This window comes from Melopsittacus undulatus, chromosome 3, assembly GCF_012275295.1.
Source record: "Melopsittacus undulatus isolate bMelUnd1 chromosome 3, bMelUnd1.mat.Z, whole genome shotgun sequence".
Taxonomy (NCBI): domain Eukaryota; kingdom Metazoa; phylum Chordata; class Aves; order Psittaciformes; family Psittaculidae; genus Melopsittacus; species Melopsittacus undulatus.
In genome coordinates, this window is record NC_047529.1 from 109004320 (window position 1) to 109027745 (window position 23426).

Sequence of the window (23426 nt, forward strand, 5' to 3'; positions counted from 1 at the left end):
TTAGCAGGAGGAAAAACAGAATTCTTGGGACAGGGGAAGGAAAAGATCACGAAATATCAAGAAAAAGAAGCACTCTGGGCACAGGGACCCCCATGTAAGGCAGGGATCAGGTACCTCTGAGCACCGCAGGGCAGCCGGTGCCCTTTCTGTACCTGAGGAGGATGACCCGGTGCGTACACTAGAGCCAGATCTTGTTTGCATTGGCCATTTGCCCTGTTGTGCCTTGCACTGCCTGGGAGGAGTGACCGTGAGAGTTGCTTTCTCTTTGCCCGAGGGAGAGCACGGGATCCCTGGACACCATTCCCCCGGGAAGCAGAGGAGGGCCCATTACACACAGCCTTCTGCCTCCCGGCAATGTGAACACGACAACGGCCCTGCACTCAGGCTGCATTACAGCATTTACCTCCTGCAGCTCCTCGGCACGCTGAGCCCTGAGGACCTCCGCGCTCCTGCTCCGGAGGAGTCCTCTGCATGGAGAAGAGGAGCAACCACCTCAGCACGGCTGCCGGGGCTGGCTCCCTGTCTGTGGACGACCTTAGATCCCACACATACAGCCCGCACACGCTGCCATCCCTCTCCTACCACGGCACGGGGATCGGCGCTAAGCTGAGGGAACCACCGAGCCCCTCCTGCCTCACGGGAGTCCGCCGGGCCTGCGGGGGGCGCCCTCTCCGCTCCGGCGTTGCCATGGCAGCGTAAAGCGCGCAGCAAGGCCCAATCCCCCGCGCACCCGCGACGCTCGGTATAGGGGCGGGGCGAGCGTGACGCACTGCGCAGGTCCGGCGGCGATTGGGTGGTGCCTCCTGCGCGCGCGCCGCTCGGCGGGCGATGGCGGGAGGTGGCAGCATGGCGGCGGTAGCGGTGGAGCCGCCGCGGGACGCGGTGTGGCCGGAGGGCGCGGGGGCCGAGGCTGGCTTTGTGCGTGCCGTGCTCTCGCTGCCCGAGAAGCCGGACACCACCGTGCGCTTCTTCGAGCGCGGCGACTACTACACTGTGCACGGTGCGGACGCGCATCTGGCCGCCCGCGAGCTCTTCCGCACCCGCGCAGTCATCCGCCAGCTGGCGGGGACATCGGGTGAGTGCGGTGGGCAATGGGGCTTGAGGGGTGGAGGGCAGCGCTGGGGACGATGACTTCCCCTCGCAGTGGGTGCAGCGCTGTCGGGTTCTCAAGGGCAAGGCTTGCGAGGTGTCGTTCGGGAGCTGCGTGTTTTGGGCCGTTGTATTCCGTGGTTACCTCGGGCTTAACTCCTCCGCCACGTCGTTTTTCAAATGATGGGGATGTTGTCAAGGTAAGAGAGCATGAGATGCTGTGGTTCTCTTCCTGCTCTGGGTCGCTGCGTGACTGTTGGAGCCTGCGGCACCCCGGGTACCCGCGGCTGTTGTTTGTGTTGATGCATGTGGGTAGGGAGGTGTCAACAGGTCTGTGGATTTTAATGTCTGATTCATTTCGGCTTGGAAAGAAGCTGGGCTGAATGCAAATCTTTCTTCTTCTTCCTCCCGCGGCTTTGGAATGATAATTAGTATCCATTCTGAGTAGGATGTGTGTGACAGATGTAGGAGTACGGCCGTGGGAAGGTATCTACAGCACGATTCCGAGTATAGACTTCTCATCACGTAAGCTCCTACTACAGGATGTGGATGTCAGATGTGGATAGTTGCTGGAACGTAACCTGTTGCATAGGCTAACAGTAGTTAGTAATATTTTCCAGTTCCTCCGTAGATTTCCATTTGTGAAAATGATTGCAGGGTATTTTCTGTGGTGACTGAGAACTGGGCTCATGCAGTTCTGTAGTGCAGGTGGCAGATAAACATCACGCTTGATTAGTGATGGCCTGCAGAAGTAAATAACATTTAATTACGTATTGTGTAAGATTTTCTTCCACCCCCTGCTGCTCTTTATTTATCTCTCGGTATAAGACAGTGGAGCTTGCAGATGTTGAATGTAAAAGCATCAAGATTATCTTGTCAGAAGAGGCAAACTTAGTGTTATCCTGAATCTCAAGGAGCATAACACGGGAAAGTTGTTGGCTCATACTTCACAAAATAAATCTGTTTGTGAATGGGGTTTTATTGTGTGTGCCTGCACTGGCATCAAAAAGAGAGTCATATTCTTGTATGCCTCTCACTTTCTATTGCAAGTGATGAGCTAATCTGTTAAACCCCAAAACCCCAATTCCTCTTCAAACCAACAAACCCCCCCAATTCATGGAGAAGTTGTAGAGCTTGACAGTTTCAAGTGTCTGTCTTCCAGACTAGAAACACAGGCATCAGGATTATTTTTGTATTCCATTTAGAAGTGATCATTTCACAGATGTAAGCCTGTGACTGTCAGCTCCAGTTTCAAAGGTCTTAAAAACTTACCTAGCAGATCCAACTAAAAGTTGGCATAAAACTACATTTTTTACTTTCAGGATTATTTCAAAGAGCACAAAAGCTATAGCTGCCCCCTGCTAGTGTAGTGCATAGTTTCAGCTGAGAAAAAGGAAAGTTGTGTTATGTTGGACAGTTTTGCACTGGGAACAAGAAGCTCATTATGTGGAATTGGTTTTTTTACCTGTTCTTTTTGCCTTGCTAGAGATTTGAGGAGAGAAAATAAAATGATAAAAAACCTATTTAAAATAAGCCCGTAAGTTCTTGTGGGTGTGCCAATTCACTCTTTAACATCTTTAATGTAAAGGGAGGAAGAGCCTCAAATGTGATGTAGGCCTGCTACTGAAATAGGGATGTGATAATCGCTATCGATTCCTTGTGCTTTACTTTATATGTCATTGATCTCTCATGTTTCTGACACCACTTGCTTATCTGGCAGAAAACTTAATATACCCCCCCTGAAACTTCAGTTTGTTTAGTAGTGGAATTATTCTGTGTGTAGGTTGGCACAGAGGTGGCATGGGAGGTGGGGAGCTAGAAGTGGTTCTGCTTCTCTTGGCAGGTGTTTGAGATTGAATTTGTTCAACTGTATCATATCATCTGTTTGCACCCTTAGAGGAACAGAAGCAGGAAGCTCGTCAATTAGGCATTTTCTAAGTCATTTGAATGTAAACTCTTAAGCTTTTCTGAGAATGTGCTATTTTTACAGTATATACTTGTGGTAAAAGTGAAATGTTTTGGCACTTGTGTCATGTCATCTTCCAAGGGTGATGGTCTGTTCTGTTAACGGAAGTGGATTATCCAGGCAATAAAAGATGTTATTCATAAGGAAAACTTGTAGCAGGCTTCTACTACCACTCATTAGATTAAAATGTGTGAAATGCTAATTAGAGAGCCAAATCAAGAATACTGTTTGGAGAGGGGAAGGATGAGAGGAACAGGTTTCTTTGTATATGTGTATGTACAGGTTTAGTGAAATTTGGAAATGGACATTGTTTTTGTTTGGATATGGAGGATGCTGTCTTCATTCTTAATGTTAACTAGTTGAATGTTGTGGTTTTGTGTTGTTTCATGGATTTTACGTGTTTGTTTCTTTGATACCAGGATAGTGTCCTCCCTGAGGGCTGTACTTGGGGATTTTGATTACAGAAAATAAAAACCATACGAACAAATTCAGGTGTATCATAATTTCATTTCCCTTTTTTTGTAGGAGCGCAGAAGCTTGAGAGTGTTGTGCTTAGTAAAATGAACTTTGAATCTTTTGTGAGAGATCTGCTTCTGGTTCGTCATTACAGAGTTGAAGTTTACAAGAACAAAGCAGGGAGTAAATCTGTCAAAGAAAATGACTGGTATTTAGCATATAAGGTACGTTTTTTAACCTTTCCATATGATGGTGAGATTAAAAAAAAGGCATGATTCTTTCCTGAGCCCGTGAGGTTGGAGTTTGGGGATTTTCAGGGACTGATGTTGGTGGTATGATGGTAAATGGTGCTTTCTGTTGTATATATCTGTATCTTCCACTGCTTTAAGGCCAGAAAAGCTTATGCTGTATCTTTGCCATAGGCTGGGAAATAAAGTAAACCTGAAGCAGTTCACTTTGTGTAGATGATACGTAAAATTTTAACAGCTGAAAAAAAGAATACCTGTATATTTTATATTAACAGACTATTCAGTCTTTACTTTTATCAGGTGTCCTTTTCAAAGGGGTGGTGATGGGGGAAGTATATGTGTGTATATACGGTCTTTAAAAGTATATTTCATTTCCAAATAGGGTTCTCCAGGAAATCTTGCCCAGTTTGAGGAAATTCTCTTTGCCAACAATGATATGTCAATGGCCATCGGGGTTGTGGGGGTCAAACTGTCTACTGCTGATGGACAAAGAGTAGTAGGAGTGGGCTATGTCGACACTACACTGAGGAAACTGGGTGTCTGTGAGTTTCCAGATAATGATCAGTTCTCAAACCTTGAAGCTTTACTGGTTCAACTAGGACCGAAGGAGTGTGTGCTACCAGGAGGAGAGACTGCAGGAGAGATGGGAAAGCTACGACAAGTAAGAGAACTATTGTGGCTTAGAGTTAGAGCTTTATCTATAAAGCTGTATTCTAGCTTATTGAATAATAAGCTAGAATAATAAATCTAAAATAAATCTAGCTTATTGAATAATAAGCTAGAATAATAAATCATGGCTTCATGGTTTCTGGAAAAATGAGGAGCAATAGTTTAAACTTCCAAGTTTTTTACTTATGTTTCCAAAATGTTTTGTCTCTTGACTCATTTGTATTTTAATCAGCAAAAGTTATTCTAAGGCTAAATCTTTCTTGACATTCTCTGCAACCTAGCAGAAAATAAATACCTCCTCAGGGTTTGCTTCTATGTGATGAACATCTGTCCCTGAATACTGAAGGTAATTGATAACTACGTGTGTTTATGAATAACAGGTCATTCAGAGGGGAGGAATCCTGATCACAGACAGGAAGAAGGCTGATTTCACAACAAAAGATATTGTTCAGGATCTCAATTGCTTGTTAAAATCAAAGAAACAAGAACAAATGAATAGTGCAGCCTTGCCAGAGATGGAAAAGCAGGTGAGCAGTGTTTAGTGTGCTCCTGTTTTTTAGAAGCAGGGTGGTTTGTGTACCTGATGTGAGCTGATCTTTATATTGTTGATGTAGTGTTCTGCAGTTCTGCTCAGCTTGAGTCTGTGTCAAAGTTGGATTCCAGGGGTCCTGTAAAAAAAGTGAATAAACCCTTCATTTACCTCTTTAGAGTACTAGACTCTGGTGAGCAAATAAATCATGCACAAGGGGTATTCCTATTCATAATCAACCTAATCTAAGGACTGAAATGCAGTACTTTAATTTTGTTGCATGACAGGAAAATTGGTACTTGAAAACAATGTTTATGGTAATATATTTGTGTTTTATATCATCTTACTGCTCAAGCATACAATTTAGTGCCTGCATGTGAACTGAACGTGTTTGTTCTTGGCTGCAAGCAAGATGTAATTTGCTTGCGATAAATATGTTTTAAAATGTTCCTCACTGCTGATGCTCACTGCAGGTGTAAGCTACAGAATTATTCTCTCTTAATGTGTGATTTCATAACAGTTTAAAATTGTTTGAATTGTGTTGCAGCTGAACAAGTCACTCATGCTGCTGCCTCTTTTGAGCTGGCACTAGCATGTGTAATGCCATGCAGTGAGTCAAGCAGATACTTGTTCTGGCTGAAAACTAAGCCTGAAACCATGATCAGAGATGATCCATGGTATCTCATTTATCTGCAGTAACTTCTTTGTATTTCTGAGCCAGAAACATCCTGATAAGAGGGTTTGAAAGCTGGCAAAGTATGCATGTCACATTTTATTTATCAGCTTATGCAAATGCCTAGTTTGTGTTTCTTGCACCTACCTAGAAAGTCACTGCGGTGCCACAGAACATCCCTATGAAGATGAAGTCTAGTCAAACAGGATGAGTCTCTCATAGTCCTGCTGGAATCAACATAGCTCAAAGTCTTCCTGATGGTGTCTTTTTTGTTGCTTTTTTTGTTGGGTTTATCAAATTTTGGTTTATCAGAAAAGAGCATTTATCAAATACTCTTAGATTCAGGAGTGTTTCTAACTACAATGTGGTGTGTTTTGTTTCTTAAACTTCAGGTTGCTGTTTCATCATTGTCGGCCATTATCAAGTTTTTAGAGTTGCTGGCAGATGAGTCGAATTTTGGACAATTTGAACTGACTACTTTTGATCTTAGTCAATATATGATTTTAGATAATGCAGCTGTTCAAGCCCTCAACCTTTTTCAGGTAAGAAGTGCACACTTGAATTGGTCTTTTGCAATACACTTATTTAGCTGCTTGATAAGTAGCCTGACTGCCCTGTCACAACTTCACAGGTCCTGATTATTAGTACTTCAACATTTTAGCTTTGTTTGAAGCTACTCCTGTACAGTGAGTGTTATGAACAGTTAGCCACAGTTTCCACCATATTTTGGTTTTGTTTTGTTATCTTACTTTTAATGCAGAAGAGATGATCATCAGGGAAGTAGGAAGTGGCCACAAACAAGCGTCTATGTGAAATGCAGATATGGGAAGAGTTGTAGAAGTACCTTATAGTTGTAGCTGTTGAGGAGTCTGGCTAAACAGTGGGGAGAATGCTTTCTTTCCTTGGTTTTTATCAGAGAAGTTCCCATTCCCAGTGGCAGGAGCAGACCTGAAGAGGGGAGCAGAGTTCTGTAGTTTTGTGGTATGATAGGGAGCTCCAAAACACAGGTGCTTAATATGGTAGTGCTGGTTTTTTGAACAAGGATAGAAGCCTGAGTTACTATTAGAGGAACAGGAAACATGGCAGGAGCACTGCTGTTGGTGATTGAATGGGAGGGCTGGCTGCAGCAGACAGGGCAATGAACAGGGTAGTGCTTAAGGACATTCTGAAAGCACTGTGACATGCTAACTGGCCAGTGTCAATTTTACTTTTTACACAAGTTTCTACAAAACCAAGCAGGTTGCTGGTCTCCTCCATCCCTCTCACTCCTACCACATCTGTTTTTCTGCTTTGCTCCTTTTTGTAGTTTTAGGAAAATGTGGACCCCAGCTGGTGTGTATCAGCTCTTCTCTTTGTTTTCATGTTAGCAAATTCTGCGTAGTGATCCTTGCTTGGAGCTAATTTACTTGAGTTTCAGATTTATAGGAAGAAGTGGCAAATATGGTCCCCTCTTTACCTTAGAAGGATTTCTGGAGGGAAAAAAAAAAGCATGTATTCAGTATCTGAGTTGGTTAATCCTGGAGAGAGCTCTTCCGATTTGTTTTTTTATGTCCTCTCTGTCACTGTCTAGGGAATGAAGCAAATATTGCATCTCTTAAGCTTTACTGAGGTGTTCTAGAAGTTCAACAACATCTTAGCTTCATCCCTTTACGAGTCCTTGTAGATGTTACATGTTTTTAATGGAAAATACACTGCCATTCTCATTAGGGGCTGTGAACTTTGAACTAAGGGGTTTGCCATGTAGCAGGAAGCTGAGTTTTAGCCTGTGTAGGAGGCTGTTTATGAGGTTTTTAGGCAGGCACTAAAGCAAAGGCAAAATAATCTGTAATTTGGTTGCTCTGTGAGGTATGTAGGTAAAGTTCTTATGGTGCAGCAGATGCAGTTGATTATATGAAAGTGTTCTTCCAACTAGGTTATTCATGAATAATACATACTCTATGACACTTTCTTGGATTCAGAAGACTTTCAAATGTAATACTGCTCAGAACACTGAAAACAGGCACATCCACTTTAGATGTTAGATTTTCGAGGGATTAAATGTGTCAGTACATCTCACTGCATTCATTTCCTGTCATGGTGATGCTAGTTCAACATGCCAGTTGTTTACAAGTATCTAGGCTTGCTCCTGGTTGGATGTTTGCCTGCTATTTTATTGCAAGTGTTTGTGGGTAGAGGGTTGAGATTTTAATTTCAAATTGAGTTGAAACAAGCTTATCTTTCAGTGTTAAACAATGTTTTTGCTTTCTAGCTATTTATGCAAAACCCCAAGCAAAATGCCCCAAAGTCTTGTCTTGAGTCCAGTTAGTATTAAACCTAAATTACTGATAGTGAACTATAAACTGAATGGAGTAAGTTTAGAGATGTTTATAGTACTCCAAAAATGATCTGGGGAAGCTTGAGAGAAGTTGGGCAAGTGTGCTCTTTTCCTTTGCCTCATTCTGTTGTGTCCCTGCCCCTGACATCCCCGAACATCTCCAACCAAAACCCTTCAACCCAGGCCCTATTTCCTGATGCTTTTTTTTGATGGATAAGACCCTATTTTTTGACCTTACAAAGGGCAAGCTAGCAAATAGCTAGGTATATTTCCACTTTTCCTGTTCAGAGGGCAAGCTGCCCAGTGACCAGGTATGTTTCTAACTTTCCTGTTCAGTCAGGATTATTTTCAGATTAGACAAAGCTCTTCCTTGCTTGCCATATTCTAGAGATCAGAGTGTAAGGGCTTCAGTGCTGTGTTGTTTCATTTGCCTTTTCGATGGATGCTGAGTTGAGTACAGAAAAAACACTGGTCTGTTCCTGAGTATCAAAGTGCCATTCATTGGGTGTTAATAAACTTCACTAACTCTCTTTCCTTTCTTTGCCTTTCCAGAGTTCTGTGGAAAATGCTAACACTACACAGTCTCTAGCAGGTTTGTTAAACAAATGCAGAACCCCTCAAGGACAAAGATTAGTTAATCAATGGATCAAGCAACCACTTATGGACAAGAATAGAATTGAAGAAAGGTAACAGTATTATGTTTGATAGAGTTACCCAAGTTTGTAACTTTTTACAGGAGTCTCTTTCCTCTTAAGCTCAAAATCCTACAGCCAAGAATAAGGGTGGTTGGAGGTTTCTGTGTCCTGTCCTGTAAGACACTGTAGTTAAACAGAGCAATAAACGTTCTTCCCTGAGGTGCAAGTGGACAGCTTACTGCTAGAGAAAATGCTTTTTACAATTATGACTTTTAAAGAGGAGGTAGGATATGTTTAGATGGTCAAATGATTCATGCTATAGAATAAGGTAGTGTAGCTTCCTAAACTACTGTTTATACTGCAAATGCTCAGTCTGTGTATTGATACTTTGTCACTTCTAGTTTGCCAATGAAAAAAGATAAATCGACAAAACACCCAAACAACTAAGCAACCCATTTGGTTGCAGCATATCTTGCCAAGAAATTGGTCTTCCTTGCTCTTTTATACTTCTGCCTGTATAGGCATATATGCCCGCATGCCCCTGTAAGAAGTCTATCTTCAGCTTCCTGAAGTCCCCTTTAGGTATTGGAAGCTGCTATAAGAAGCTCTAAAGAGCATCTTAACAGTCTTGCATACTTTGAAGAGCATTCCTTTTTTTAATCCAAAGGAACAAGTATAATAAAAGAAGCTGTTGGTGGGACTCATGAGATGTATTCACAGATTCAAATATATTTGAAAGATAGAGGGTTTCCAAGTTGCTTTCTCTATACTTTACAATATATTCTGGCTGTTTTAAGAATTACAAACTATAATTTAGAATATATTTAGAACATTTGAGAAGGGAATATCTGGACTGCTGTTCTTTTTACATTTCCTTTGTTGCCAAGGGGAGTTACTGATTATTCCTTAGCTTGAAGTGTGCCATGTTACAGGACCCCATTTAACACAAACCAGTGCAAAACTCTTATCAAACTAGGCTGAACTACCCAAATTGGACTGATGTTAGGTGACCGTTTTTGAAGTAAGCCTGTTTTGCTTATACAGGAGGTATTTTGACTTAATGTTCATTCCGGTAATGTAGAAATGGATGTCTGAAAGTTTATATAAAAAGTTTCTCTTGTAAGCCTCTGCTAAGACCTGTAGGTGGTGCAAGTCATCTTTTGGAGTAAATGGATCAACCTCTTTCTGTAGTTTGTAACCTGCAATATGTTAAATCTATGGATAAATAGAACACAGTGTTACATCACTAGTACATATTAACCATCAACAGTAACAACACAGATTAATGTACATAGTGCACATGAGGTAAAATAACGTTTATCTATTGCAACAGAACTAAGAACACAGGGGTTCCTGGTACTTGCCTGTCTTGAAAGACTGGGGGGTTTTGACATGCCTGATTTTTCCATGATTAGGAAGACATAATTAGCAGTCATAGGATATAAGAGTCAGCCCTGCTTTCTCCCATGTGGTATGTTCAGAATGCAGGTACATGAAGCTTTTGTTTCTTGACTTTATAGTCAGCATATTTCTGAAATTAAAATACAGTTGCTGAGATCTCAGGGCTTAAAGCCTGTACTTGAACATCACTTGTCCTGATTCAAGCTTGTTTTGAGCTTTTCTCTTGCATTCCTACATATGCTGCATGGGGGACACACTGTAGAAAAGTGTTCCATCTCTGTCAATCAGAAAGTAATAGATTTGGGAAGCTTGAGGTGAATAAATGGCTAGCAGGGTAGAACTTCCAACTTTGTAGAACATTCTCATGAATAGGTTTTGAATGACAATTGAAGTAGCAGCTTGTTTAAAAATGAAAAAAGCCTAACTTGTTGCTAGCTTGTGTAGGCAGGCTTGAATGCTTTTACGGTGCTTTATTTAGCAGTAAGTTAACTAACATATGCTTTCTCAAGCAGATAAATGGGGGGACAGAGTGGGGTAATGCATATGGGGTAGCTCGGAAAAATGGAAGAGCATCTTAGGTGCATGCAAATGCACCTTGTGGATGAGAATGGCCAGGTGAAATGAGAATTCTGTGCGTTGCAGGCCTGTGAGCTCCCCTGAAATGCTGTCATGCAACTGGCATGCTGTAGTGCATGCTCTTGATGGAGGCTGAGCAGGGAAGGTATAGGAGGTCTGTTTTGGCAAAGGTATGGCTTAAATGTGTAGAGAGGGTATCAGGCCTATCCTGAACTCATGGATCAGGATTAGAGAAGGGACAGCAAGGCAAGGGGTGTTATGGTGAACATCTACATTTCCCCATCAAGGTGGGGAGCCTGTCCAGCAGAAGGCCACTGACCAGGATCATGGGCTGCAGCACATGGTGTGTGAGCAGAGTCTGAGGGATTTGGGTTTGTAGCCTGGAGAAGACTAGGGGGCAGACCTAACTGCTGGTTTCAGCTGCCTAGTGGGTGGGAATCAGAGGGTGAAGCCATGTGCTTCTTGCAAGGTCATAGCAAAAGCATGAGACAAACAGCAACTTCACCAGAGGTTGTTGGTCTTTATATCCATCTGGATATAAAGAAAAGAAACAAACTTTGCCATGAGGATGGTGAGTCTCTGTAATGCGTGTTCAGAGAGATGGATCTCTGTTCTTAAGTGTTCAACTGAAATTAGCCTCGTTTTGGTCAATTGTTGGAACTGGAGGCCTTGAGTTCCCTTCCAATGTAAATTGTTCTGCGTTAGGTTTTCACTGCTCTTTTGTGGTCCTTCCTAACCTGCAGCAGTCCCTGCAAAAAGGCTTTGTTGCTTCTGTTATTGTGGTTAGTGACTCTTGAAAGACTTTCAGTGCTCTTCCGAGTACAGGTCAGTACTTCTGCACAGCAACAGGCTGATTTCAGGCAGTTAAATTAGTAGGTGGTGGCCTGTGTCCTCAGTAAGGGAGGGGAGAACACGACCAACTTTGTCTAAATTGCTTAATTGAAGTGCAGTTTAATGTTCTGGGAGTGTCCTTAATACCTGCGAAAAAGCTTCTGAAATACAGGTTGAGTCTGAACTGGTTGGAAGACGGAAATGTGTTTTGTTATTGTCATGGAGATCATGATGCAGTATGTATTCTGCATGAAAGAAGTTGTCATCCCATGACATAAAATGGTGTTGGCTTCCCAGGTAAGCTTCTAGAAATGTTACAAAAATGTCATCTTTGTCATTCTGAAAGTTGTCATCAGTGAGTCCTCTAGAAACATGTTTGGAGTTTGAAGCTCTCAATGCTGCTTCTTTAACCCTCTTCCCTCCCTTCACCTATGGTTACTGTTTTCAAAACTAGCAGATCAACTGTGGTTTCATTTGGGTTTGCTGGTAAAACCAAGGTGCAGAGTGAGTGCTGTCTAAAACATTAAACAAAAGCTCTACTAGTCGAGTAGATGTCAGGCCACATCACAATGAAACAAACTCCATCAAAATCCCAGGCGTTTGAAACTTATTAAAAAGCTTAGATTCTTGTGTTGTGTTGCATGAGACTCTTAGTTTTCTTGGTTGAGGAGGGAACAGAGATTGTAAATAAGAGCTGAGAAAAATCTCCTTTCATCACACCTTCAGGAGTGGGAAAGACAATGTTGTTGTTTGAGCTAGAGAAGTACCTAAAACCTGTTTGTATTTTGCATGATTATCCAAATAATTTGTCTTCTAGGTCAAGGATGCTTCAAATCAGTAAATTATAGGTGGCATTCAGTGCTGCAGCACTGGAGCAGGTAGTCCTAGGTGATACTTCCAGCTTGCCCACTTCAGTTCTTCCCTGTGAGGGTGCTGAGGCACTGGCACAGGTTGCCCAGAGAAGCTGTGGCTGCCCCATCCCTGGCAGTGTTCAAGGCCAGATTGGACAGGGCATGGAGCAACATGGTCTAGTGGAAGGTATCCCTGCCCATGGCAGGGGGTTGGAACTGGATGAGCTTTAAGGCTGCTTCCAACCCAAACCGGTCTATGATCCTGACAAGTCATAACTTTATGCAAAATAAACAGAAGTATTAAGCTTTTAGTCAGTGTTTTGCATCTGAATTTTGAGACTCAAGGGAAATGAAAATTCAGTTCAAATGTCAAATTGGTTTTCAGGTTTTTAAGAAATAATGAAATTGCTGTTTATTTAGGGAAATGCGAATCTGTAGTTGCCATACTGTTCTTTTGCTCTCAGCCTGCCAAAAGGAGGTGGATGGTAATTGCTGCAGTTGTTAAATTTTCCTTAGAATCTGTGTTTAATTATTCAGGATTTTTTTCATTAAGTTTCCAGTTGTGTGACCATATGAAAACATCTGTACTCTTGGTGGTCACTACTTTGAACGTTGTATATGGGTATATGGTAGGTATATTCTCCATGAAAGAGCAGTGAACATACTAGTTTTTCTGCTTTATTTAATTTATATCCACACACATTAGAAAGGTGGCATGTTAGGGAACTGCAGTGGAAGATGTTGGCAAGATAATTTTGTCTGAACTTGTAATTTAGTTTCATTTATCATGTGTAAGGGTTGTAAAGTCTTTAATGTTTTGTTCACATACAGTTTTGAGGTGGTTCTTTTTACAGCAAACAAACAGAACTTGTTCAGTATGCTCTTAGTCTGCAGAAGTTGAAGGAAATGCACAGGTTAGCGGTTTAAAAGATCATTAGTGTTTATGGACTCGTGTAATAAACGCTTAATTTTAATAATGTGTGGAAACTTGTAGGGAATAAAACACAAAAATAATAATGGAAAACTCAACTGTCTCTCGGCTTTGAAGACTGTGCAGTAATACTGTTGTATCACTGGATCCCCAAATGCTGTACTTGATTGAAAAGGAAGACTGGCACCACACCTCTCTGGTGCACAGCATTATGCAGAGAAGCAGCATTAGTTGCTTTCCATCCTGGGTTTCTCTGGAAGATTTTGGATGGGGCAGTTTCACTATATAGACTTTATAGATTTGTCCGGGACTGGATAGTACTTGATGAGTTTTTGCTCTGTTGTCTTCATTGTTCTTCATTATCATATAAGAAATGAAGGTTTGTCAATAACTGCAAAGGTGGGCATTTGTTTTCCAGAAGCCTAAATACTATGTTGATGGAATGGCAATGTTCACAAAAAGTATTGTGGAACTGGTTGTTCTTGTCTTCATTCAAATAAGGTTATTTTTCCCTTTATGTCCCTGACACTTGCTCACACTTGGTGTTCTGTGTGTAGGATTTCTTTGTCTTCAAGTGGTCAGAATTGTGTGAAGGTTTTTCATTTAGTTTTGACTCTTATGGATCATGCAGCAGCCTGTGGTCGTGAGTTGTTTCATAGTTTGCTGACACTCTCTGTAACTGCTTTAAATCAAAGGTGTATTCATGCTTCCCTGACCATGTATTGTTACCAGTTCCCTTGTTATTGGCACTGGTGCTAGTGTTCATGTAGCTGCTTGGTTCATCTCTAGATGGGGAATTTAGCATGCTAAAATAATAATCTAATTATTTATATATAGCATCTAATCCAGTAAAAGTAGGCAGTGGTCAAAAGGGGCAATTCCAGTTCTCCTTTCTGGCCTTCAGCTCCTTCTGCTCTTTTTTTTTGTCTCATAGCTACAGAATAATTTGGTTTGGCTTCTTCACCTCACGAAAGCTAGTACATGAGGTGATGAAAGTTGTCATCTAAAATGAATCCTTTTGCACCTCTGCAGTGGTCCATGACCTGCTATCATCATAAACATGAGAAGATTAACATCATCTTAATGCAGATCAGGCAATACTAAAAGCCTATTTTTCAGATGTAATAATCTGACTTGTCAGTGTTTGCTTTCTCTTGGTATCTTGACTCTTTTAGAGTTCATACTAATTAATTTATGTTGTAAGTTGGATTATTCTCCTGTAACAAGTTTGGTAAATTGGATATGTGCCTAGCCTCGAGTTGGAAAAGTGTCTGAATCCGTGGAACGGAGCTGTTCACTACCAATAAACCTGCTGCTTTCCTGGCAAATTCACTATGAAGATGCTACTTGAATTATCTTCAGCTCCTACAGAAGACAGTAGAAATGTTATGAAAAATAATGTATGCGTGGAAATTAATAAATGAAGTCTTCTGTAACATTGGGAAGACAGAAAACGTTTCTCTGACAAAGCAGGAGATACTTAGAGAATCTTGTTTTATGAAATATCCTCGTATCACTTTTGACTGTATGGTTCTGTCAGGGTAAGAGACTGTTTAGTCCAGAAACATTGTGCTGGGTTTTTGAGATGGGAAAGGATTTGCTGTGTAAAACATCTTATGTCCAAAATTCAGCTTGGGTGATGGATCTGCAGTGTGGTTGTTTTCTTCTATAAACATACACATTGAAAAGTTGGGAACAGCGTTTATCATTCTGTGAAGCAGCACACTACTGTAAGGTGAAAATTTTCCCTTTTTATCCCAGCTCTTCTTCTGTGGAGCTGTTCAATTTCTTTAGGATAATAATTCTGTTATTTCTTAACTGAGATTGAGGAGGAGTGGTGAATCGGATCTGAATAGTGCTGTTACATAAAGTTCTAGTCTGAATGGCAGTTCTCAGTAACAATTAAAAATAAACTTTACTCTTATTTGGGAAACGTAATTTGTGAGAAACATAAATGAAAGTTTATTTTCCTTCTCTATTACTTGGATAGCTGACTGGTACTGTAAGCAATATATCCAGGCTGCGGAAAGGTATATTGATTTTGGTTTGAACTGTGACTGGAGTGATCCTGTAGGTGTAGGCGGGATGCGCAGGTATACTGAAGTTCCTTTGGAATATAGACAGGAATAGTAGTTTTTGTTTTAAAATGTGTTAATGTTTTCAGGACCTGAGCCTTGTAGAGCAGAGCTGGTCTGCCATGGGAGCATGCAGTAGTCCCAGCTGCAAAGCGAGCTGTCAGCGGGAGACGGTGAGAGGCAGATGGTCACAGTAGTATCGGAGATGCTACCAGCCTTGCCTTGCAAATGAAGAATGATGTTTCCTTTCTGCTTCTCTTGCTTTTCGTTGTAGAGAATTTGCGTGCATGCCTTGGAGCCCTGCAGTTCTTTGCTTTGACATGCTTTCTGGCTAGAGGAGGTAAAGCAGAGCTCTGCTTGTGTGTAGCTGCTGTATTTGCTTATGCTTCCAAATGATGCCAAGCTCTCCCTTCCCTCAAGGTCTAAAAATATTGCTGTTGCAGCAGTGTGCTTCAGGAGTGAGATCTTAATTGCATCAAGTAGTACCTTACTGGCAAGGATAAGACCCAAGATCTTATTTTACTGCTGAAGGATTGTTTTCTTCACTTTGCCTAATCAGCTGGGGTTGGAAAACATTTAAACATTTGTGCAAAAATAATGAATTATTGGTGACCTATTTCTGAATGCATAAGACTGCATTTAAGTATCTCTGGGGGAGGAAGGGAACCCCATTATATTGGAGTTAATGATGCTTTTTCCAATAGTTCTGTTCTGGCTCTTTATACTGGGCTCATTAGCTTGCAGCCTCACAGTCAATGCGTAGGCCTTCCAGAGCTTTGCTTGATTGTTACAGAAAATAGTGTTGTGCCTGGTACCCCATCTAGCCCTCATAGCCTCTATGAGTGGAAGACAATGACCTTTGGTGGTATGAATCTCTCTGAAGCTCATGGTTCCTTATTCATAAAGTCACAGACTGGTTTGGGTTGGAAGGGACCTTAAAGCTCATTCAGTTCCAACCCCCTGCCATGGGCAGGGACACCTTCCACTAGACCAGGTTGCTCCAAGCCCCGTCCAGCCTGGCCTTGAGCACTGCCAGGGATGGGGCAGCCACAGCTTCTCTGGGCACCCTGTGCCAGCGCCTCAGCATCCTCACAGGGAACAATGTCTTTCTAATGTCTCATCTAAATCTTCCATCTGTCAGATTAAAGCCATTCCCCCTTATCCACAGGCTTTGTTATTTTTATTTCAAATTGTTTACAGTAATTGCTCCAGTTTCATAACAAAGTCTTTTGTGCATAACTGAGCACTTCCAAAAGCATGTGTGGGTTGGCTAGATGTTTTGCATTGTTATTTCTTTGTGCTTATCTGGTAAATTTGAATGTTATTTTTATAAATGCATATAACAACCCTGATTGTGTTGAACAAAATGATGGGGGGATGGTTTGTGTGTTCTTTATGCTGCCAAGATGTGGACTGGAGTAAAGTAATTCTTAGCATCAGGCTTCAGATATCTGATCTAGGCTCCTGTGTGTCTATCTTAGATGTCTGGCTTAATACTTTCAAGGCTGTAATGCATACTGGGGTTCTTTCTTATGGAAGGAGCTTTGCAAATTTAAGGTGATATTTACTATTTACCTGAGATGGTGATAACTAGACTTCAGCTGGGTTTTGTGGGACAGATGTTTGTGTAGGCAATGATTGGGTTACCAGGGAGTTTAGCACAGTGCCTTGCATATTTCTGGCTGGAAAACACAAATACTGGCATTAGTCAGTTACAGCAACTTGCTTTGGTGCTGTCTTTCTCCAGGGTGTTAAAATGCCAAGAGCTTTGTGTAGAAGAGAAAACCCAGTTAGAACAAGTAAGATGGTGACTTGGCTTTGCCTTGCACTTCTATTGAAGAAGCAGTACCTGAGGCTGCAGTCTATTGCATTATTCTGGTAATTTCTATGGGATTAGAAAAGAAGAATTTACTGGTTTTAGATCTGGGTTAAGCCTGTCCAGGATAGGGTTACCTCAGCTACATGGGATTAGGAAGAGATTGAAAGTTGAAAGAAACCCAAGGGAATCTAAAATAATGGTACATGATGTGTTTTCCACTTTCCCTTGCATTAAGGAAATATGAAATAATATAACTGTATATTCTGAATTTTTTTGGTGAGATGAAAAGTCTCAGTGTATTTTAAAGCAGTCCTTCATATGCTGCTTTTGAAAATGCTCCTTAATCAAGTTGAACTGTTGGACTGAAAAAATTGATCTTACTCTGCAGTCATAGAAAACCTTTAGCAGGCAGAGAATACAAATATGTGATCTTTAGAAGACTCAGCTGGTGTATAGCCATGGGAGTTACAACCTTTAGGATCTTCTGAAGTCAGCTTCTCCTGTTAAGTGCATTCCTAAATTTAATTTCAGTGTTAACTTTGTTTCCTTGTGTTGTGTGCAAGTTTTAGGCAATACAGTTTCCCTCCCATGAAAATAATCTACCAGAATTTGGGATTTTCAGTTACTACTCTGTAGTTGTAGTTAAATACATACTATACTCCTTATTAAATATATATATTGCTCATTATATATGGAACCAAGTTTCATAATATGATAAAAACCCACCAAAAAGTCCCTTTATTGAGCAGAGGTGCTTGAAAGAAGCATTCTCCTTCCTGCATGCACCAGAGAAGTGCAGAACTGCCTAGGGTTTTGCAGGAATTTAGTAGAGGTGAGATTAAAACCTGGGTGTTTTATAGCTCAAGTTGTACAGCTCACTGATTTGTTAGGGTTTTTTTGTGCTGGCTGATCCTGCTCAGGCATTAAACATATTCTGTTCATTCTATCTCTGGTGTTTTGTTTTAATTTGTTAGTTTAGTTACTGTTTCTACAGAATGACTTCTTTTCACCTGTCTATTAAATCTGTATACAAATCAGGTTTGATTAATGTTTTGCCATTAAATTCTACATCTAGCTCTGTGAAAGTCTAGAAATATAACTAAACCTTCCTGACAGCCTCTGTGTTGTGGCAGTATTGAGTGCAATAACCTTAAAATTGTGATGCAAAAAAGCTGCATAGATGTAGCAAAGGAAGAAGCAATTTTTTCTGATGTCAAATGAGGTGTAAACCTTGGTGGAACAGGGCTTTGTGATGAGACTTGGGAAAGTGTGTGCTGTTTGTTAGATAGGAAACCGATGTTTGATGTCTTTTTTGGTGTGGAGTGTTAGTCTTTTGTCTGTTAATAGTAGATCCAAGAGATGCCTCTTATCAACAGCAAACTATGGAAAAAGATGAAGTTATTTCCATTGTATTCCAGAATATCTGGCAGAAACTGTGAAATAGGTAGTTACTTTTGTTTTTCCCTCTAAGAACACACTAAGCCTAATGTTACTTATTATTGCGCAGAATCCAAGGTGGATAGATAGCTGTGATTTTGAATAGCAGGAAAAAAAGGGGAGTTGCCATTTCCAAGTTCAAAGTACTTGGTTGCTTTTCACTTACATTAGCTGAAGTAGTGTTTGCTGTTTTTTGTGGTTTAATTTGCAAGTTTCAATAACTCTCTTGGAACAAAGTTCATGTGCGTTCTAGTGTGGTTTCAGTAGTTACAAGTGTTTCTGTTATCTTGGCTGTGCTGCCCTAGAACTGTAATGGAAAGTTTTGCCTCGTTTTCCTTTCACTTTTGGCTGTATGGCAGAAACAAATTATCTAATGTTGTCAGCTGTTGTTCGATTCAGCTTTCTTGGATTTTTGTATGGTTTTGTATTTTCTCTGTATTGTTTTCTCAGTCATGCTTTATACAGAAAAACAACTTGCCATTTGATTCCATTATTTCTTGTGAGCATTCAGCATGGCTTACAGTTGCATTATCTTAATGTAGCCCTTCCTATTCAGCAACCTTATATGTATTCTTACAAAGAAAATTGTTATGTGAAATGTGGTATGTAACAAACCTGTCAGCCTAACATTCATGGTTGGCAAAGATGGGGGTGGGAAGATAGAACAGTACTAGGAAGGTCATGAGATGTTAGTCTAATTAGCATGGTTTTGACAGAAAAAGTGTATCATGCTGATCTGAGAACTCTTTGAACTTGTCATTGTTGTGGACAAAGGAGGGGGTGAAAATAAGAATAAATTAGAGCTTTCAAAAGACCTTTGACATGTTCTTATCCAAGAGGCTGTTGAACAAGCTGAGGAAGTCGTGGGATGAAAGTGAAGGGTCTTTTGTGTAAAAGGCACAAGCAAAAGAAAAGCACAGTTGGCAAAGGTAAGCTCAAGAGTTCAGACACTGTACTTGAGATATTCTAAGGTAATCAGTGTAGTAGCTGGCTTGTAGGTGACACTACTGAGCACCAAGCTCCTAATGAAAAGCAAAACAGGCTGACTGAGTAGAACAAGGATAGTTTGGATTTTAAGAAGTATAAAGCAGTGTGTATAGAAAGAATAAATGTAATCTGCCTGCATCTTACAAAGCTTTCACATGAATTTCTTATACAGATCTTGTTCTGTGTTCTTGGAGTAGGTATCTGAAGTATGTTCTTGTCTACTTCTCGCAAGCTCTATATACATGCTGAAACTTTGTCTTTTAGAGTTTCCCCATGTTGCCTAAACTTGTTGGAAATGAAGCACTGTTATGGGTCAGTAATGTCCAGTCCTTAAACCTACTTGTTAATCCAATAGTTGGATGGATAAGTACAGAGGTAGGTTGCTCCATCCCTGGCGGTGTTCAAGGCCGGGCTGGATGGGGTTTTGAGCAACCGGGTCTAGTGGAAGGTGTCCCTGCCCATGTGAGGGGGTTGGAGCTAGATGAGCCTTAAGGTCCCTTCCAACCTAAACTGTTCTATGATTCTTCTCTTGTCTTTTTCATTGATTTTGTTCAGAAAAATACAGCAGGTTCACTGGAGTGCTGTGTGTAGAACACTTGCTGCAACAGAACATTCCTTGTGAATTTTTTCATATACCAAAATGTACTGCTACCTGCCCAGGGATCTCTCCCTGTTGTGTTAGCTTAGACAAAATCTTTGTTTCTAGAGTGACTTTTCTGTACTAATTAGCTGGGGCAGTGTACCATGTTAACATCTGTGCTGTTTCCAGTTGCTGGCATGTTCTGCAGAACACTGCATGGTGTAATGTAGATATTGCTGCTTTCAAAATGACAAAAAGTAAGTCATTTCCAATGCAGTTTGTTAATGCAAATGTTCTTGTTACTGAAACTGATGCTTTTTTCTGCCAGTAAGTGTAACAATAGAAATAATGTGGTGAAAGCTTGCATGTCTCTAAATGAAATTAGCTTCCCTACTGAAGCTAAGATATTGGTAGATAGCATGTTAATGTGATTAAGCAGAAATCAGCACAGTATATATCACATCTGAAGGGGCCGAGTTCTTCCTTTGTATTCCTAAAGTGTGACCAAGGAGCACTGACTTCCCTGGCATTCCAAACTGAACAATATCTGACTTTATTTAACTGCAAATGCAAAGTAAGTAAAGATGTCAGTGTTAACTGATGCAAAAAAGCAAGCAATGTAGGAAAGTTCACTTACATTCTAGTGGGGAAAATATAATTTAACGCTCTGTCACTTCTTACTGAGATTTATGTTTGCTCTCAGCAATTAAAGAATATGTATTTCACTGTTTAAACCCTAAACCCAAAATGTCAGGGAGCATCAGCTAGGGCAGTCTTAAGAAGGGAAGCTGGGAGTCAACAGTTACAGCAAGGCAGGTGGAGTACCCTTATTGATAAGGATGCAGTCCCCCAATACCTACATGAAGCAAACAGGGTACATCTCGGCCATGAGTTTGGGTCTCCAGGCAAATCTATAGTGATTGTCTGAGATGGAGCAAGGAAGTCAAGACAACAGGTCTTGGTCTGGATCAGTTGGGTGCATAGCCAGACACAGGAATGGCTGCAGCATAGCTCAGATGAGAACCTGAGGACAAGTGCCTGAGTTTGAATGCAGCTCTTGAATGAAGGTGAGGAGGCCCCAGACAAGGCTTCTCGCACCTCTTTCTTACACAGCTCTTCACAGTGGTCTTTAATGGTAAGTTTTGCCTTCAGGAATCCCAAGCACCTGAAACCAGTGACAAAATATTGAGCAAACATGACACAACCTCATTAGAGGAGGGTCAGGTTATCAAACATTTAAACAAATTGGATACATGCAAGTCTGTGGGACCCAAGGGATACACCCCACGAGTGCTGAGAAAGCTGTCCAAAGTCATTGTGTCGTCAGTCTTGATTGTCTTAGAAACGCCATGATGGTTGGAGAAGGCTTCTGAAGATAGGAGAAACATTTGCTTTCTTCCAGTCCTCAAGAAGGTAGACTGAAACCATCTGAGCTGCCAGGCTCAAAGGGTTGTGATCAGGGGCATCAAGTCCAGCTGGAGGGCTATCACTAATGGTGTACCCCAGGGGCTGAGAGTGGAGCCATCCTTGGAGATACCCAAAATACCCTGGGCAGCTGGCCTTGGCTGACCCTACTTTGAGCAAAGGGGTTGGAGTAGTCCATGTCCAGAGGTACCTTCCAACCTCAAGGATTCCAATTCTGTATTCCAGGATTGCACAGCTGCAAAGTGTCAGTGTTGGCCTTGACCACAGGCAGCTAAGCTGTGCCAAGAGTGTTTTTTTTTCCTACAGTATTGGGTTTTCCTACTTAATACCTGTTCTTTCATAGACTACTGGATGAATGGTTTTATGGTGCAAGGAAAGGATTAATCTCAAAGTAGATTCTGGTCTTCAGCATGCTACAGAAGACATGTTTGTGCTTGAAATGGTTTCACTCCGATGCTGTTCATTAGATACTGCAGCTGTTAAAAAGTATAGAAGCATGATAGAAGCTAAATGTCCTTGGTTTTTCAGCTCATGTGTTGTCCTAGTTTCATTTGCATTTTTATCAGGAAAGTTTATCAGGATACAGCCACAGAGAAAGGATAGATGGAAGCTGCCATATAAATGCTTTCATAGCAACATAAAAGGATTATAGACCATTCCATGCTAATAATTGTTACTGACTTCTTATTTAGGTTGAATTTGGTTGAAGCTTTTGTAGTGGATCCAGAACTACGCCAGTGCCTTCAAGAAGATCTCTTGCGTCGCTTCCCAGATCTTAACCGGATGGCAAAGAAATTTCAGAGACAAGCAGCAAACTTACAGGACTGTTACCGAATGTACCAGGCTATTAATCAACTGCCTAATGTTGTACAAGCACTAGAAAAACATGAAGGTAATGCTACCCATCTGTTTTCAGTGTTTTATAATGCGCTCATGATGCAATGAAATAGTGTGTAGATTTCCAAAGATTGCTTTTTTCCTGTATACTTTTGTTGCAGGAATAAACATTAAAGACATTTGGATTTGAAACGAACTGGAATTCTGATATGTCAATCAGATACTTAAACATAGCCAAAATTTTACATGAAAAAACATTCTAATGAGTATGTAGCTGAAGCACTTAAACTGGTGGGTGACAGTCTGGTGATCTTTGATCTCGACTTCTCTCTAAGAATTCTTGCCCAATTATTTGTGAATTATGATAACAGAAACAAGATACTATTCATAAAATAGGGTTCTGTTCCTTTTGCAGACACTTTGCACTTTGGGTTGTAATTAAACAAAAAATCCCCAGTTTAAGCATTATTGGCATAATTTGAATGACTTTGATTTGGGTTTGTTTTGTTTTATGAATTGTCATGCTTCTGTATTTGAGAAGAGTAAGGCGACAAGGTTTCTTCTGATCTTCTTTAGTAGGAAACAAGGCTATAACAAGCAGGTCTAGAAAATACAAAGGTTGCTATTCCTTTTCTCTAGGTGTTATTGAGAAAATACAGAATAAGATTGCTCACCATAACAAGGGGGTTGATTCAGCACAGCAGTAGCAATCCTAGCCTGGTAGAAAGCATGTTTTTGTAGAAGCCCATTAATTAGTTTGAAAATCTCTTTGCACAAGGCAAACGCCAAAGCTTTAAAGAGAAATACTTCGAAATGGTATGGTTACAAAAATTTATTTCCTGTGTGTATATATATATATATATGTATATATATATATATTTATATATATGTGTGTGTGTATGTGTATACTTACCTACTTTTCTGTACTACAGTTTTATGACTTCAAGTAATGAAACTTATTTTCTAAAGTATTGATCTGAAGATGAATTAATTTGTGGTTGCTGGCTGTGTTATTTCCAAAAGCAGTTAAGGTCTAAAGCTAGGAAGAGCTGGCAGATACAGTTTTTATTGTATCTTATTGTTTTGTGAAGACCTGT

At 40.9% G+C, this 23426-nt stretch overlaps 1 protein-coding gene across 1 annotated transcript in view; it reads left to right on the forward strand.

Annotated features, from left to right (window-relative positions):
- Positions 1–828: 828 nt before the first annotated feature.
- MSH2 (mutS homolog 2) overlaps positions 829–23426 on the forward strand; it is a 47131-nt gene continuing 24533 nt past the window's right edge. Inside the window, exons 1-7 of the mRNA XM_034060905.1 lie at positions 829–1075; positions 3581–3735; positions 4142–4420; positions 4809–4955; positions 6023–6172; positions 8497–8630; positions 22185–22384. Of these exons, the coding sequence (XP_033916796.1) occupies positions 829–1075; positions 3581–3735; positions 4142–4420; positions 4809–4955; positions 6023–6172; positions 8497–8630; positions 22185–22384 (1312 nt within the window). The remainder of the gene's footprint in view (positions 1076–3580; positions 3736–4141; positions 4421–4808; positions 4956–6022; positions 6173–8496; positions 8631–22184; positions 22385–23426) is intronic.